This window comes from Chiloscyllium plagiosum, chromosome 15 (genome assembly GCF_004010195.1).
Source record: "Chiloscyllium plagiosum isolate BGI_BamShark_2017 chromosome 15, ASM401019v2, whole genome shotgun sequence".
NCBI classification, from domain to species: Eukaryota; Metazoa; Chordata; class Chondrichthyes; order Orectolobiformes; family Hemiscylliidae; genus Chiloscyllium; species Chiloscyllium plagiosum.
The window spans coordinates 18,562,383-18,579,506 of record NC_057724.1 but is presented as its reverse complement, the minus strand read 5'-3'; the positions used below and the strand labels follow the sequence as shown (position 1 = coordinate 18,579,506).

The 17,124-nt window shown below is 39.4% G+C and overlaps 1 protein-coding gene across 2 annotated transcripts in view; it reads right to left on the bottom strand.

The window, feature by feature from the left end:
* pcdh19 (protocadherin 19) overlaps nt 1–17,124 on the bottom strand; it is a 116,485-nt gene that overhangs the window by 35,305 nt on the left and 64,056 nt on the right. For both annotated transcript variants that reach the window (XM_043704492.1, XM_043704494.1), the window contains exon 2: nt 4,579–4,637. In XM_043704492.1, coding sequence (XP_043560427.1) covers nt 4,579–4,637 — 59 coding nt within the window. The remainder of the gene's footprint in view (nt 1–4,578; nt 4,638–17,124) is intronic.

The window sequence follows — 17,124 nt, the reverse complement described above, 5'->3', positions numbered from 1 at the left end:
CAAAATAGCACTCACATCAATGGTGGAATAGAAGATAGTAAATTTGCCTACATCCTAGACAGTAAAAGAATTGCATTGCCCTGAGTGGGTACAGAAATTATTGTTGTAATTATTCAATTGTTGAGCATGATGTCAAATATAACCTTTAACGTAAACATGGTAGATGTGATTTCCTGAAGGATGGAAAGACAGAGTTGAGTAGCACAGTTATATCCCAAGTCATGTTATGTCAGATGGCATAATTTTAAAACTTGCAGCTCCATGTAATACAGTCCCTCTCTCCCTGTCTCTGCAGGCTATTTATATTTACTTTTGATGCATTTTTTCCATATACACAGTGTATAAACATAGGGAAAGAGTGAAAATACAGGTGGCTTAACCACTCTTTTAAATTTTTAATACAATTATTCCGATCCAGCACCATGGACAGAGGATACATGAATGCTTGCATTAACTGGAATTATATTAAAAATAAATTAAAATTGAAAAACCCTGCCATATGTCTTGGACAAATACTCTAACTGCAATGACAAGAACTGACTTCTTCGGCTCTAGATTTGATCAGGTTTGCATGGCTCCAAAAGACTCTCTACAACTTGTAGCTTGTGTGGCAGGTTAAGCAATCTTATCGATTAAAACATCATACCACTTGTATCCCTTGTCCCCATCCACTTTCTAATGGGGAGTCATATACTGAAACACAAGCCCTCCATTCTCATCATTAATGATCATTGCTTTCGCTTGAACATACACCAAAGTTAAGTCAGTTGTTAATGGTGGAATAAAACATTGTCCAGGTCACGATACAGTGCTTTGGCATCTGTGCTGCCTCGCAGGAGTGCAAACGTTATGAGTTCAGGCTGGCAACATTTATTACAGTTGGTTGCAGATCTTTTCAATGTCTTTTGATATGTATACAGAGCTGAGATTTGGGACTACCCTTTGGAGAAGAAATAGCACCCAGTTCTCATGCAGGTATCAGTAATTTCTTACACAGCTTTTCTGGCCAATGCTTAAGTGAAGCCTGTTCCTTAATGTTTCATTGACTATGGGGCCCAAAATAAAGTGGGAGAAGGTACAGAAGGTGGAACGTCGAACAGGTAAGGGCCTGTGTCCAAGGTCTGCATAGCTCAGGGCTAAGGGTGGGTGATGGTGAGGCGTGGCTCAAAAGGGGAGTATGGGTCAGGGGGCAAAGGTTAAACCCAAGAAAGACCCTGGTGAAGTTCAGCCAGTATCTGGCACTGTATTTGCTCTCCATAATAAAATGCAATCTTCTGTGGTGATCTGGTCTTGTCGAGCCCAGAAAGGTTTCAATTCTGATTGTGATGGTGCATGTGTTGCCCCCAACACCACTGTTTTAGTTTTGCCAGGACTGGATCATTTTGCATCCATAATCTGATATTGTCAGTGGTGACGTGTAGGTTGTCCGGTAAGTTTATGACCAGAAGGGACTCTTCCACTGGCGGTACCACAAGTAATATGCCTGCCAATGAGAGGTGGCTCAAGATGATAGCTGTTTCTTCACTTCCCTAAAAGTTCCACCTTGGCAACGAGACCATTAAGGCCAAACATTTTTCAATAGCAAGTATAAGGATGGCGGGATGGAGGCCAGCTAGGTTATGTATGAACTTTTTGCAATAATTCACCAACCCAAGGAAATTCTTAAGCTCTGGTACAGACGTTGGGGCCAGGATACCTTTGATCATCCTCACTTTATCTTCCAATGGGTCTTGTCCAATCTACAGCCTAAATGGGTCACTTGGGGTTTCTATTTCCCTTTCTAAGGCGTATGCCCAATTTGGAGAAACATCTAAGGACCATGTTGAAGTTCTCTATGTGCTCTTTATTGGTCTTCCCTGTTATTGGCATGTCATTCAGATGAATGGTGACCTGGAGTAGAGCTTGTAAAACGTTCTTTGTCGTCTGCTGAAAAATGGCATAGGCTGATGATACCCCAAATGGCAGTCTTGTATATTGGTACAAACCCTTACAGGTATTAATTGTAGTATCTTTCTGGGAATATTCAACTGCAGGTACACATGGTTCATGTCCAGCTTTGTGTATAAATTCTCTTTGTGAGGGATTGGGTATTTAACCATCTGCAAGAAGCAGTTTTCTGTTGGTTTAAAATCACCACAAAGGCAAACTGAACTGTCTGGCTTCACAATTGGTCCAAACAGAGCTGCCCATTACGTAAACTGCACTTACGATTCCTTTGCTTCCCAGCCTCCTGATTTCTGTCTCTACTTTTGCCTGTAAGGCAAATTGCACTGGGCAGGCCTTGCAGAATTGTGAAATTGCATCCTGGTCAACAAGCAAGGTGGACTTGGCTCCTTTAATAGTCTCTAGACCTTCCTGAATAACTATTGGGTATTTAATTAGGACTTCACTCAGATAGCCATTTTCTAATCGAAAAACGTGGAGCCAATCTAGGTGAATGTTTCTCAACCCATTTCACCCCATCAAGCTTGGGCCAGAGCCTTTAACTACAATCAATGGTAACTGAACCAGCTGCTTCTCATACGAGACCAGAATTAAAGTTGTACCTTTAATATGTAAAGGGTCCCTAGTACAGGTTCTCCGCCTAACCAAAAGCTTGTGCAAACGTAAGGGTTAGAGTCAAGAATGAATTTTGTTAAAGACTGGTTCTGCAGTCACTGAAATGGCCATGTCAATATCAATCTCCATTAGAACTGGGTGACCATTTAACCAGACGTTTATTTTGATTATCTCAGATTTAGATGTTACTCAGCAATTTAACTGATCCAAAACAGATGTAGATAGGCTTTCCAGGGTGTGCACTCTCCTGGATACCAGCCTATGAGTTCCCTTCTCAATTTCGGTCTAGTGGGACTCTTTTGCTGTCTTGCATACCGACAGCAACTGTAATGGCTTGCCAGCCCGAATCACAAAGAAAATGTAAATGATTTGCTGAGGCTTGGCCTTGATTTGAAGTTTTGCTGTGGGCTGACCTAGAGTCCCTCTGTTCAGGAAGAATCCTGAGTGAGGCAACGCAATTGCCTTCACTCCAGTGGTGTTTCCCAAGCTCAGTTGGACAGGTGAGGGTGTCCACTTCCATCAGCATATCCTGTAATTCACATGCTCCATTTGCTGCCTTTTCTAATGACAAAGCCAATGGTTGTGCCTGTTTGAAGTCCAGTTGGGCTTCAGCAAGAGGCACTTTTGCATGGTTACATCATTACTCCCACGGTCTCTCAGCATCTCATTAAGGGTTATGCCTAAGACACATGCCTCTGTCAGTCGTCTTAATCACAGCAAGAATCCCAACATGGATTCCTCTGGTTCTTGGGCTGCTGAGCAAAACCGATAGCTTCTCAGAATTAAAGGAGGCTTGGGATTGTAATAATCCTTAACAAAATCCATCAACTTTTGAAAGGTATTAGTATCTGGTACCTCAGGAAATGTTAGGCTCCTAATAATCAAAAAAGCTGTGGATCCACAAGCTGTCAGATGAATTACTCATTGCTTTTCAACTGCCCCAATCTCATTTGCCCAAAATAATAATGCACTCTTACCAGTTACTGGGCCCAGAGTTTGACAACAGGATCGAATGAGTCAAGCTTGCCAAATAACGTCATGATGCCAGGACTGCATACCCCAACTCAAAGACAACTGTTGGAAGTGAATTGCTCCAGGAGTGTTTTTTTCACACCTCTTGTTGCCCACTGAAATAACTCCAGAGGTCAGTATCCCGTCATCAAATCACCCTTTATTTACACATGAAGAGTCTTTGACACTGGTCCGACTTCCTCAGAGCCAGCTCTCAGAGTGAACAGAACCTCTGAGTCTTGTGCTTATTTTTTTTCTTTTTTTTTAACCCCCACACTACCGCCTAACTGCGGTAGTGCTTACCTTTCCCCTAGACTCTTCTGTTTATATCTGTCAGCCAGAGCTCCATAATTAGACCAGGTCACCAGCCCCCATCGGAGGCTGATTCTATGAGGCCCACCTGGCTGACCTTGTTGCAATCACTACAGTTTTAAAATGCTAAGAAGATATTGAGTCTGCATGACTCTGTGCTGGTAGCTGTTATTTCATCTGCCATCATTGGATTAATTCCCTGAATAACCCACTTGCTGCTCTGACCAGACATTAGGCTGGTAAGGAGCTTTCTGAATAGCTTCCATTCAGTGCACCTTGCTTCAGCATGCTTTATGCTGGCTTCTGCAAAATCCCTTTCCTTTACTCATCTCTTCAGGTCCAAGTGTCATCTTGACCGACAGACCAAAATGGATCTGATTCTTCGCCCCCCCCCCCCCCCCCCTGAAAAAAAAGCATTTTGTTTTCTCCTTACTAAATGCTTCCAGGTGGTTGGAACATTGAATAAAGTTCGACATTGAGGTAATGTATTCTGCAGAAAGTGAGGCTCTTGCTTGGAAAAGTCTGACTGGTGTTTCAAAACAGTATTATGTCAGCTGAGAATGTGATCAAATCATGCAAAGTCAGGATTATAGTGAAGATTTCCTAACAATACCAAGAGGGACACCATAACCAATTGGCAGATGGCTTCCTGAATACACTTACACAATCTAATAGTGCAAAGGAAGCATGACTTACCTTTTAATAAGGTGCTGTCTGCTGTTTACATAGCTTGATTCGATGGAGTAGTTTTCTGACTAAATATAAAAGAGAGATGTGTGAAATTAATATTACGACATTCTGAAATCTTTTGCATTATAATCAGCAGTATGAGTTAAGTCCTCTTTACCATTCCCACCTATAGAAATCCATTTATTTTTGTTTTGAGAACCTCCATAAATAAATGCCATCACTACTGTTCACCTACAAACGAATGCCAGTGAGATATCATTTTTTTAGATAAGCTCATTGTGATTTGCGGTCTTGCCACTCATGTACAGAAGCTAGTTTGCAGTGGAGTGTGTTTGGAGTTCTTTACAAAACCTCTTGTTATCACAATACAATTTCAATGCACATTATATATTTGCAAGTGAAATGAAGCAAAAGCATTTTATAAAACAGGGTTTTACAAGGGGAGAATATAGATTGCTTTGGTTACAGGCATTGTATTATTTTATTATGGTATTTTTGCACACATTATTTTATTATTTTCCCTTTTGAGAAGTTATCATATATTTTCTAAGAAAATTCTGGAAATAATTTGCATTTGATACCAAAAATCTCAGAAGTGGAAGAGGGCAAGAAAAACCTTCCCTCCAACTTAGGTGGATAAATGTACCAGATGGTCAAACTGGGCAGCAAAGTCTCAGCTTCAATCCCTGGCCCACTGGCTTAAGTCAGAGTTACAGCCAAGCTATTACAGCAAACTGTATTTTAACTGATACCACATGAACCGGCACTCTCGATAAACCAGCAAAAATTAATATATCTGAAATACCGGAGGTTTACTACATTATCGTGAACTCCGAGATGTCTGAGTAATCAGTTGAGGGTGCGGGTAAGAAGGCTCTTTGCCGCTAAGTTTTATTTAAAGCAAAGTTGCAATATTACTTAGTGATTTATGCTGCAAATAAAGTATAACTGTGATGTGTATACCCTCTGCATTATGTTTCTATTACATAGTGTGCTTTTTACATTGATTATGTGGACTTCTTGATCAACTGGAATATTTGATCAAGTGTTACATTCCTGGTCCTATAGATGCTGGCTAATAAAACTGTTTGCTGTACTCCCTGTCTTCTAGGATATGGAGAGGGAAGAACTATCAGTGTTGGTTGCCCACAATCCTAGCCATGTGAAGTGACCCTACTAAAAATCCTTTGTGCAAAAGACCACAGCAACATCCAGCTCAACTGGGGATACTCCAACTCATCATTCACTGTTCACATTCACAAACAAAAGGTTTAGGCATTTGCAGGAGAATGACGTCTGTAAAACACTCTCTCAGCAATTCGCTCTCTACGGAAGTGCTGAAAATAAATGGTTAAGAAAAACAAAATGTTCTTTCCGGCTCAACATGTGCCATATAACTTCACCCAAATGTGATTTCTAAAGTCATTAGATTAATGGTACTCTTCATCAGGATTTCCGCCATTGCAATCAACAACTTAATTATTATTTTTGTATCAGTCCTTGTCTCAGTCAAATCCCTCGAACTCAGCACCGCCTTCCTAACCTGCAATCATCTTCCTGACCTCTCCGCCCCCACCCCACTCCGGCCTATCACCCTCACCTTGACCTCCCTCCACCTAACGCATTTCCAAAGCCCCTCCCCCAAGTCCCCCCTCCCTACCTTTTATCTTAGCCTGCTGGACACACTTTCCTCATTCCTGAAGAAGGGCTTATGCCCGAAACGTCGATTCTCCTGTTCCTTGGATGCTGCCTGACCTGCTGCGCTTTTCCAGCAACACATTTTCAGCTCTGATCTCCAGCATCTGCAGCCCTCACTTTCTATCATTTTTGTATGTCTAGTATCTTGAGAGATTATCGAACTCCCCCTTACTCTTGCCCCAAATTTGTTCAAATGTCTTCCACCATTCCAGTTTCTCCCAAATAGACTGCAATTTGTTAGATGCATATTATTACCTGTCTGCTTTAGCTTCTTCAGTTGATTGCTATGCCCAGCCTTGACTCATTTACCTTCTTTAGGATTTCACTATTCACTCTAGTTCTGACTATAAAGTACTCCTCCTTCCTAACCCACAGCTATGCCTCCCTTTAATTCTGTATATCCTCACCTTGTTTTCTCCTCTTAAATAAAGGTCATATCACCTAAACAATATCTTTTCACAAAGTATGTCCTTCATTAATCTCTGCATAATCTCACATATAGTGATAGCGACTGTTAATAAGGGCAATTATCAGTTGTTTTATTAAATACTATATTTTAGGCAAAAGTACTTTAACGTGGCACATTACAGTTCACATGAAGACATCACATGTCCAGGCTGACAGCAAAATCCAAATAATTTTCAAATAGCTGGCAATGGTAATAGGTCATTACAATCTTTTCCCTGAGCATTGGAATGGATCAAAGCTAGTTAAAATAATGTAAGTTGTTTTCTAATTTGATTTTGGAATACTCAACAAGGAGTCAAGAGGTCAGCTACACATTACAGAACTCCCAGCCTCTGATCTTACTCTTTTAGCCATAGTTTTTATGAGGCTAGTCCAGTTCAGTTTCTGAACAACTGTAACCCTCTGGATTTTGTAGCTTTTATTTTAAAAATAGGCATACCAATCAGACATAATAATATATATCTCTAGAGGTATGTGTACTATATGGATACTATTACTAATTCCTTTCCACACCCATATTAGTATATATAATATGCCTGGCTACCTCATATCATTATGCAATTTTAAGCAGTTTGATTAAGATCTGCTGCTGATGGGATGAACAGGTTGAGTTCATAAACCTGTGTAATGTACCTCTTGTCACTATAATAATAATCCTGCAAGTCTAGACTAATAATCCAAAGGATAAGTACAAATTCTGCCATGGCAGTTGGAAAATCGGAATTCACTTTCGTAAAAACTTGGAAAGTAATATATGAGTGAAGCTGCTGAAGTGTTGAAAGAAGTTATCGCACCAGTAACACCTATGGAGAGAGAAACAGAGTTAATGCTTCAAGTCCGGTATCACTCTTCTTCAAGAACTGGAATTCTGACCATTTCTGAACAACAGTCATACCAGACTCGAAATGTCAACTCTTGTTTTTTCTCTCCCTTCACAGATGCTGCCAGATCTGCTGAATTTCTCCAGAATTCTCTGTGTTTGCTTCAGATTTTCAGCATTCAAAGTACTTTGCTTTTATTGTTGAAAGATGATTAACTAAAATCCTTTTGAAAACCTGCCAATCTGACCAATATAAGTTCTCTACCACATGAATAATCACAGGATGTGGTTGATCCTCAAACTACCCTCTGAAGTTGCTTGACAAGACACTCTAGGTATTGATAACATGTGAATGTCTTTCCAGCTCCAACATCCCAATGAATACAAAATGCTACCATTGTAAGTTGCCAACTCAGAAGGGCAAAGGATCACCAAGGCTGAACATTTCAGACTGATTTTTACCTGTTTATTCACCCTCATTCCCACATACTGCACAGCCTCTTATCCCTAGGATCTACCACATTTCCACATCTTCCCATTTGGGTCAGGAGTGGAGTGGAACAGAGACCAAATGCTTCATTCAGCACAGGTTGTGCCATAACCCACACAATGTAATAATACTTATCTAAAATAAGAAAAGATGCCATCAACATGATTTATGCTCACAATACAATGTCTATTGACCGCTGTAATTGCTGAAGTCTCTGGAGCAAGATATTCAAACAATTTAGCTCTCAAAACACCACTTTTCTTCAAATTTCACATTCATCAATCTGCCATTTCTTAGTGTGCTAGGTCAAAGACAACCAACGACCTGATGACCGTTACACAGTATTTAAAATGTCCTGAGGCACCATGTCATGGCTGAGATCATTTGGAACAAACGTCTAGCAGTCCTTTAATTTCCTACGATTCAAGTCGGGAGTGTCTGTATCTGCAAATGTTCTGAAATTTTGCTGATGCTCTTGTTTAATCTCTAGCAAACTGAGATCGTGTCAAAACTTCATTGTGCCAGACCACCCCTGCAGAAATATACAGGAAATTATTGAAATCAAACCAATGGAATACAACACTATTTGGTTTTCAGTCTTGTCCATTCTTAATGAACATTAACATTTAGGTGTAAACTGAATTAAGAATTAGAACAGCGTTCTTCTTGTAATCCAAAGATTGTGTTGCACATCATTTTACAAAAGCATCAAATTATGTAAGTATGAAGAGTTCAAATTTGAGAATTTATTAAATTGGACACGAGGATTTTTAATAGATCTTTTGAAGAACCTTCTAATAAAGGTCACAAACTTGAAATGTTGACCTGAAATTCTCTAAAATGTAACTAGTGCTACAGCCAGGAATGAAAGATGGGCCTTATGCAGATGAGTAGCAGGTCTCTGGTCAACATTTTACTGTTTGCTGCCCTTAAGCAGTGCCACCCACCCTCCATTAAAAGAGCCAGCAGCTCAGCAGTTCCACCAATGGAGGTAGCCACTGCTGAAACTGCAGGGAGGAGAGGGCACCTCTTTAGGAAAAGGGAAGTATTTTTCTCAACTTAATGTGTCATGGTAAGCTAGACAAGTCCTGGTGACTGTGAATTCAGAGCAGTGGTGAGGGGTGACCATGAACAGTAGAGGAGCCTCTGATACACCACCCACTCCAACCCTGGAATGATGGTTTACTTGGTGGTCTTGCCACAAGGACACAGTGCAAACTGGGCCTTAATTGGACTGTAAATTGATTTCATTACCCACCTATCAATCTCTGAAAACATTCTGTGGCAGGTGGGAGATGTCAGATTTCTCTTAAGAAGCCTTCCACCACCATTACAGTGAGGCCTCCAAGTCTGTTATCAGAAAGCTGGTAAAATCCAACCTATTAACATGGTTTCGCTCATTGGAGGTGCTGTCAGACCTGCTACGCATTTCCAATTTATCCTGCATTATTTCAGATTTCTAGCATCTGCAGTATTTTTACATTTGTATCCCTGATTTCTCCATTTCATTCTATGAAAACCGTACTGGCCTTGATCATCAGACCAAATGGACAGGTACCGGTGAATTATTGAATCTGACAGCGTGAGGAAGCAGTTCTTAACAGTGGGGCAGTCATTATCCTGACATGCCTCAATCTCATCACTTTAACTGATGGTCAATTCACTTCCCTTACACAGTTCGTTCAATATCTGATTCCTTCCTGGTCCCAGGCCTCCTGATGATATCAGCTCAACTCTCACTGTGAATACAAATAAGATTAATCATAAGTCTTTTCAGCTGCTTTTCTAAAGGAGATTCTAATCCGACACAACACAATTCTATTTTTCTTTTCAAATAAGAAGCTCCATTTTTATAATCAGCAATCACCTACACTCTTTAAAACCACAGCGTTATCTACATGCACCTTTTAAAAGATGATGATTGATTTTGAGACTGTAATAAAAATTCTTTAGTATTGCAAGCTCTGTCAATCCCATAAGGATCTCAAATATGTTCAGAAAATGGTACAGTTGCATTAGGCTTTTGTTTAAGTCAGCAATCACACTGACAATATTTCAAATTAAATGCTGAGTGGTCTTTACATTATGAATCTAACATTTTTGACTTTGTTGTCATCCAGAAAAGAAATTAAAACAGAACGATTAATTTAGCTGCTGCACAAAAACTGCACCATAAATGCCTTTGGTAAAACAAGCATCCAAATTAAATGCTGAGGATAATTCTAGACAATGGGTCTACGATTTAGCTTGGCTCTCATCCCTCATATTTCATTTGCCCTGGCAAACTTGAAAAGCACTTAGTTAAGTCCCTGTTTGATATTTAAATATGATCCATTGCACTCACTGAAAATTGGTTACGGACAGTACATTTTCATAGAATTCTCAAACACATGTTTCTACTTTTGAGACTGTGGTTTCAGTCCAGTTTAGAATAGGTCTGCTTTCTAAAATGGGCCATAATGGTGTTAAGTGAAATGAGTTTTGGGACTGAATCGAGTTGGAGATGGGATTGATTTCCACAGAAACTGACTGCACTGAACTGATTGTTTAAGCACTGGCTCAGCAGTCCTGCTCCAAAATTCGCTGTTGCTTGGAATTAACTTTAGATCTGTTGTAAGTACTCCAAAATCCAATCCAATAACACCAAAGTGATTATTTGAACAAGAAGGCTTGTCTTGGCAATTTTATTTACCATTTATTTCTAATCGCTTCTTCTGTACTCCTCCTTCATTCTCTCAACTGGGCATTTGCTTAATATTGCTGTGCTTCCCAAACTAATTGACCTTTAAGCTCAGTGCCAACTCCCCTTCATCACTTTTTTTTTATTTGATTGATTGGATTTATTATTGTCACATGTACCTAGAAACAGTGAAAAGTTTTGTTTTGTGTGCAGTACAGACAAGTCATACCATACAAAGTTCATTAGGGTTACAGAACAGAGTGAGGAACACAATGTTACAGCTGCAGAGAAGGTGCACAAACAGTGAGATCAACATTAAATTTAAAAGCTTCATTCAGAAGTCTAATAACACGGGAAAGTAGCTGTTCTGTTTGGTAGTACTCAAATTTATTAACAGAACCCTGATTATGAAAGATTTTTCAAAAAAGCAGATAATTAAAAGCACGCTTGTAAGAAAGACTTGCATTTAAATAGAAGCTGTCGCAACCTCAAAGCATCCCAAAGCATTTTACATTCAATGAAACACTTTGGAAATCTACAGTGAAATTTAAGAAACAACACAAGTCAATTTTACACAGCAAGGTCCCTCAAACAGTAACCTGATAACAACTAAATAATCTCTTGTAGTCATCTCAATTGATGGATTAATATTGCCGAAAGTTTCACCGCTTATTTTTGAACTGTGCTGTACAATATTTCACTACGCCCATTTGAGAGAGGAGACTCCAAACCAAAGGATATCACTCCTGTGCCCCCCTCAACACCACAGCACTGGAATGTCGGCCCAGATTATGTGCAGAAATCTGAAGCGAGACTTGAAGTCACAACCTACTACCTTTGAGGCAAGAGTGCCAGCCGCTGAGCTAAAGCTGACATACTCTGCACTAAATACCATCAGCCAATTCAAAAGGAGACAATTCCCTCTACAGACAGGAAATGGCTTCTGGCACCATTAATGAATGAATGCTGCTTGCATAAATCTTCTCTCTCCACTCTTTTAGTGGAAACATTTTTTATATAAGCAGTTGATACCTTCACTAAAATACTGGGCAGAAAATGCCACACAAATAACCATTCATCGACTGATACTACCAACATTAACATTTAGATTTTCATCTAAAGAAGGGGAAAGTGAAAACAACAGCCATGCTGAGTAAAACATGTTAATCTTCTCTGTATCATTTCAATTTCAGAATAAGTGATGCCTAAGCCAGGTTGTGCTTTTTTGCAAATCAATTGAGCTTTTCTTCACACTGCACGTCAATATGTCAAAAATAAACTTTTGGAGCTACGCTTTTTTTTTTAAGACTGGATTCCCTACAGTGTGGAAACAGGCCCTTCGGCCCAACAAGTCCACACTGACCCTCCGAAGAGTAGTCCCATTTCCCTCTGACTAATGCACCTAACACTACGGGCAATTTAGCATGGCCAATTCACCTGGCCTGTAGGAGGAAACCTGAGTACCCGGAGGAAACCCACGCAAACACGGGGAGAATGTCAACTCCACAGACAGTCGCCCGAGGCCAAAATTCAACCTGGGACCCTGGCGCTGTGAGGCAGCAATGCTAACCACTGAGCCCTACTAAAGAACACTATCAAACATAATCCAATTCAACACAACCACAAATCTATTCTACTTCAGGTATGACAGCTGTACGAATAGTTAGCCTATGGCTTAAAAGTGATGATATTAAATAGCTGGGTCAAAGATGAATCTTTCCTCTCTCAGTGCATTCATTTATACACTAAGATGCTATAAGGAGGGGAAAATAATATTTACTGCATGATTTTTATCAGTTTCTATAAATAAAGTCTTTGCTTTGGGATTCTAACAATGGAAAATCAAATCCGGACCGGGAGAGTGAATAACAACCACATAATTTGATTAAAATGATTGTCAGTGCTTTTAGTCAAATCACCATGTAATCGTCTTTTATTTTGATGCCTCCCTACACAGTCAATAGACTACTGGCACTCACTGCCTTAGTCGACACAAGGAGGTGTCCACTTGGGTGAGATTCTGGAGAAATGCTCCTGGAACCCAAGCATTTGGTAGTGCCTTTAGGGGAAGAGGCAAAGAAAAATTAGAAGATTAAAAGAGCAAAGCAATGGGAGCATGGCATGATTTTGATTGTACTGCTTGTTCTCAGACATTAGGAGTTGACAGGTAAAGGATTGCTCATGATGCTGAACATCATATGAAGGTATGCTACCCTGAAATGTAAAGCCTGTAAAGTTGCATTCAAATACTCATTGTGATGACCAATTGGAAATAAATAAGGTCTATTTTAATGTTATAATCCCAGCTGTTGTTATTACTGGACAAGTCAGAGCCCAGACTGAAATCTGGCTTGACAAGATTATATTTTAAGGTGTGGTCTTTCACTGAAACTTAAACACACAATGCTGCAGATTTAGTTTTAACCATAAAACAAAGGTTCATTATGCAGAAGAAATGAGGACAAATTCGAATAAACTAAACCAATTATATGTAGCACAATCTGAAGGATTTTGAAACATACTATAAAAATAGAATCCTAATACAATACCATCAATGTACAGCACTCAAATACCAGAGGAAGTTCCCTGCTTTATCACATCTACAGGTTGGATTTTGTTTGTTTCTTTCAATTTCCAATCTTGAGATTCATAGCTTTTTCCTTGATCAGTCATAAAACTAAGCTCAGATTTCGTCAGCTTCAAATAACCCTTCTGAGTTCTAACCAAATGCTTTTGGCCTGGAACTTTCAAACTACAGCCCTTACACTGAGGTAACCTATCTCCTAACTCTTCTTCAGAAGAAACTATGATTTTACGTCTAACTCCAACCAATACTTTGATGAACTAACCTAAAAACCTTACCAAGCTTTAGCTTTCTTCCTTAAGTTAAAATATATCCTGATTCTTCTCAACTGAAGTAACCTAATGTTTTTCAGTGTTTACTTTGTCTGATCATATGACTCTCACAATATAAACAAACTCCTATGATCACTCGAGGAACTCTCTCATACTGTTTTTAAAATGATGCCTCCAGAAATACGAATAAGTTAATCACTAAACTCCCCACCGATAGATACATACCAGACCCACATACCAATAATTCAAACTTCAAACTATAAAATAGGTGTAATTAATATCTATAGATTACACCAGCCCATCTTTTACTTTCATAACAAGAGACCCCCACAGGAAAGGAATTTCCTCTGACTTTCCACTGCAGTCACTTGATTTTGTTATCTTTCCAGTGCACTCAGTGCAATATTTATATTACGTATTCATGTATTCACCTTATCCAATGAAAAATGCACACTAAAAGAATATTTGAAGTACTGAGATACCATACTTTCTAAAACACATGCACCTTCATCTTTGCAATACTTTATTTAAATTATGTGATTCTGAAAGCAGATTTAAATGAAGACATGGGTTACCCAAACATTCTTGATTTGTAATACTCAGAATTAGCTCACGAAATTACAAGATCCTTTCCATGTATATAATATGAGATTTGGGGGTAATATTTTGTGCATATTAATGTCAAGATGTCAGTTTTTAACAATGGAGCAAAGACCATCAAGGAGCATCTAATCTGGTCATCTGAAACTCACAACTGTAGTAGAAGGCAATAACCAAAGTTCTCTTGGTCTGTCCCAACAAAGAGGGGACTTTTTTTGTTTTCTACTAGCTATTGCAAAACAGAACTTTTTCTCGGGTAATTACATATACAATTATTTTATCTCTGGAGCACAGTGGAGTGGTTACCTTCCTTCCCATCCTTGAATCTTACTTCTATGGAGCATCTCCAGAGCACAGTGACATTTCAAATCTGCACAGCAACAGATGTACTGCTACATGGACAGTTGCCAATCTATTATTTTTTTTCCACGTTATTGGAATTATGGTTAAGTTTTTCCAGACGGACATAAACCAAGATAGACACTGGATGACATCTGGTAAATCTTTTTTTATTCAGGAGACATCCATTTAGCAGAGGTTTTCATCCTGTCAGATTTCCACTCAGTCACAAAATTCAAAGATTACGCATTGTCTGGATTATTGGCATACTGGATGCAAACTTTATGTACTTGTAAGTGATTACAGTTCAGCCTAAGGTTTAACACTGGAAGCTTCATTCAGTTCTGTGAAACTGTTGCAATAGTTATTCTCAGGCTGCAGACTAAAATAATCATTTTATTTCCTGTAACTAGTGTTTTTTTACTTTTCTTTTTTGAAAGCTATCTTAGATTCCACTTGCAGCACTACTTCTGTTGATGATCAGTCCATGTCCTTGTCCTAAACTCTTGATTTGGAGATGCCGGTGTTGGACTGGGGTGTACAAAGTTAAAAATCACACAACACCAGGTTATAGTCCAATAGGTTTAATTGGAAGCACACTAGCTTTCAGAGTGACGCTCCTTCATCAGGTGATAGTGGAGGGCTCGATCGTAACACAGAATTTATGGCTAAAATTTGCAGTGTGATATAACTGAAATTATACATTGAAAAATTGATTGTCTGTTAAGCCTTTCATCTGTTAGAATACAGTGATAGTTTCACTTCTTTCATGTGTAAATCACAAAACCTTTTTTTAAAAGTTGCATTCTCGGGTTAGCTGTTAACAATGGTGATAGCTAGACAATATGTTGAAGGTGTTAGTCCCCTCTGTTCTCTGTCTATGACCTGTTGTTTAGATTGATTCTAATCTAAAAAGTGAGATAACAGAGTTTTGCATAAATTCATGCAGTTTTTGAGCTCAGAGTTCTACATGAATGTATGCAGTTTTTGAGCAAAGTGCAATGTAACTCTGCAAGTTACACTCACACATGCACCCCCTCACAGACTCACAGACTCTGCACTCACTACACACACAAACACAAAGACCCACATGCACACATATATTTTGTGGGGTGAATTTGTACTTTCAGGGTTACATTGCACTTTGCTCAAAAACTGCATGCTTTCATGTAGAACTCTGAGCTCAAAAACTGCATGAATTTATATAAAACTCTGTTATCTCACTTTTTAGATTAGAATCAATCTAAACATCAGGTCATAGACAGAGAACACAGGGGGCTAACACCTTCAACATATTGTCTAGCTATCACCATTATTAACAGCTAACCCGAGAATGCAACTTTTAAAAAAAGGTTTTGTGATTTACACATGAAAGAAGTGAAACTATCACTGTATTCTAACAGATGAAAGGCTTAACAGACAATCAATTTTTCAATGTATAATTTCAGTTATATCACACTGCAAATTTTAGCTATAAATTCTGTGTTACGATTGAGCCCTCCACTATCACCTGATGAAGGAGCGTCGCTCCGAAAGCTAGTGTGCTTCCAATTAAACCTATTGGACTATAACCTGGTGTTGTGTGATTTTTAACTAAACTGTCTTGTCATTGTCTGAGTTGCTATATTGGTTCCCCTGTTACTGTTTACTGTTTACTTCTCAAGCCTGGCAAAGCTACTCTCTGGCTTGTGAGTAAAGGTCACTCATTTCGGCCCATCAGTTTTCCAAGCTTGCAAGATCACGGGACTCAATATGTTACTTACGAGTCATTGAGATGTACAGCATGGAAACAGACCCGTCGGTCCAACTTGTCCATGCCGACAAGATGTCCCAAAGCAATCTAGTCCAACTTGCCAGCACTTGGCCCATATCCCTCTAAACCTTCCCATTCATATACCCATCCAGATGTCTTTTAAATGTTGCAATTGTACTAGCCTTCACCACTTCCTCTGGCAGCTCATTCCATATACGTACCACCCTCTGCATGAAAAAGTTGCCCCTTAGGTCCCTTTCATATCTTTCCCATCTCACCCTAAACCGATGCCCTCTAGTTCTAGACTCTCACACCACAGGGAAAAGGCTTTGCCTATTTACCCTATTCATGCCCCTCATGATTTTATAAATCTCTATAAGGTCACCCCTCAGCCTTCAACGCTCCAGGGAAAACAGCCCTAGCCTATTCAGCCTATTCAGCCTCTCCCTATAGCTCAAATCCTCAAAGCCTGGCAACAGGAAGGAGACCAGAATTGCATGCAATATTCCAAAAGTGGCAACAGTTGCAACATGACCTCCCAACTCCTGTCCTCAATACTTTGACCAATAAAGGAAAGCACACCAAACACCTTCTTCACTATCCTATCTACTTACGACTCTATTTTCAAGAACTTATGAACCTGCACTCCAAGGTCTCTTTATTTAGCAGCACTCCCTAGGACCTTACCATTAAGTGTATAAGTCCTGCTCAGGACTTCAACAAAGGATCATGGTAAGTTGTAACCCAAGTATGAACACAGGCTGTATCTCAGATACACTAAGCATTGCCTCACAAATGTCATACATGCACTAGGTTCAATTTATGTATGGTATTTATAAGGATGCCAA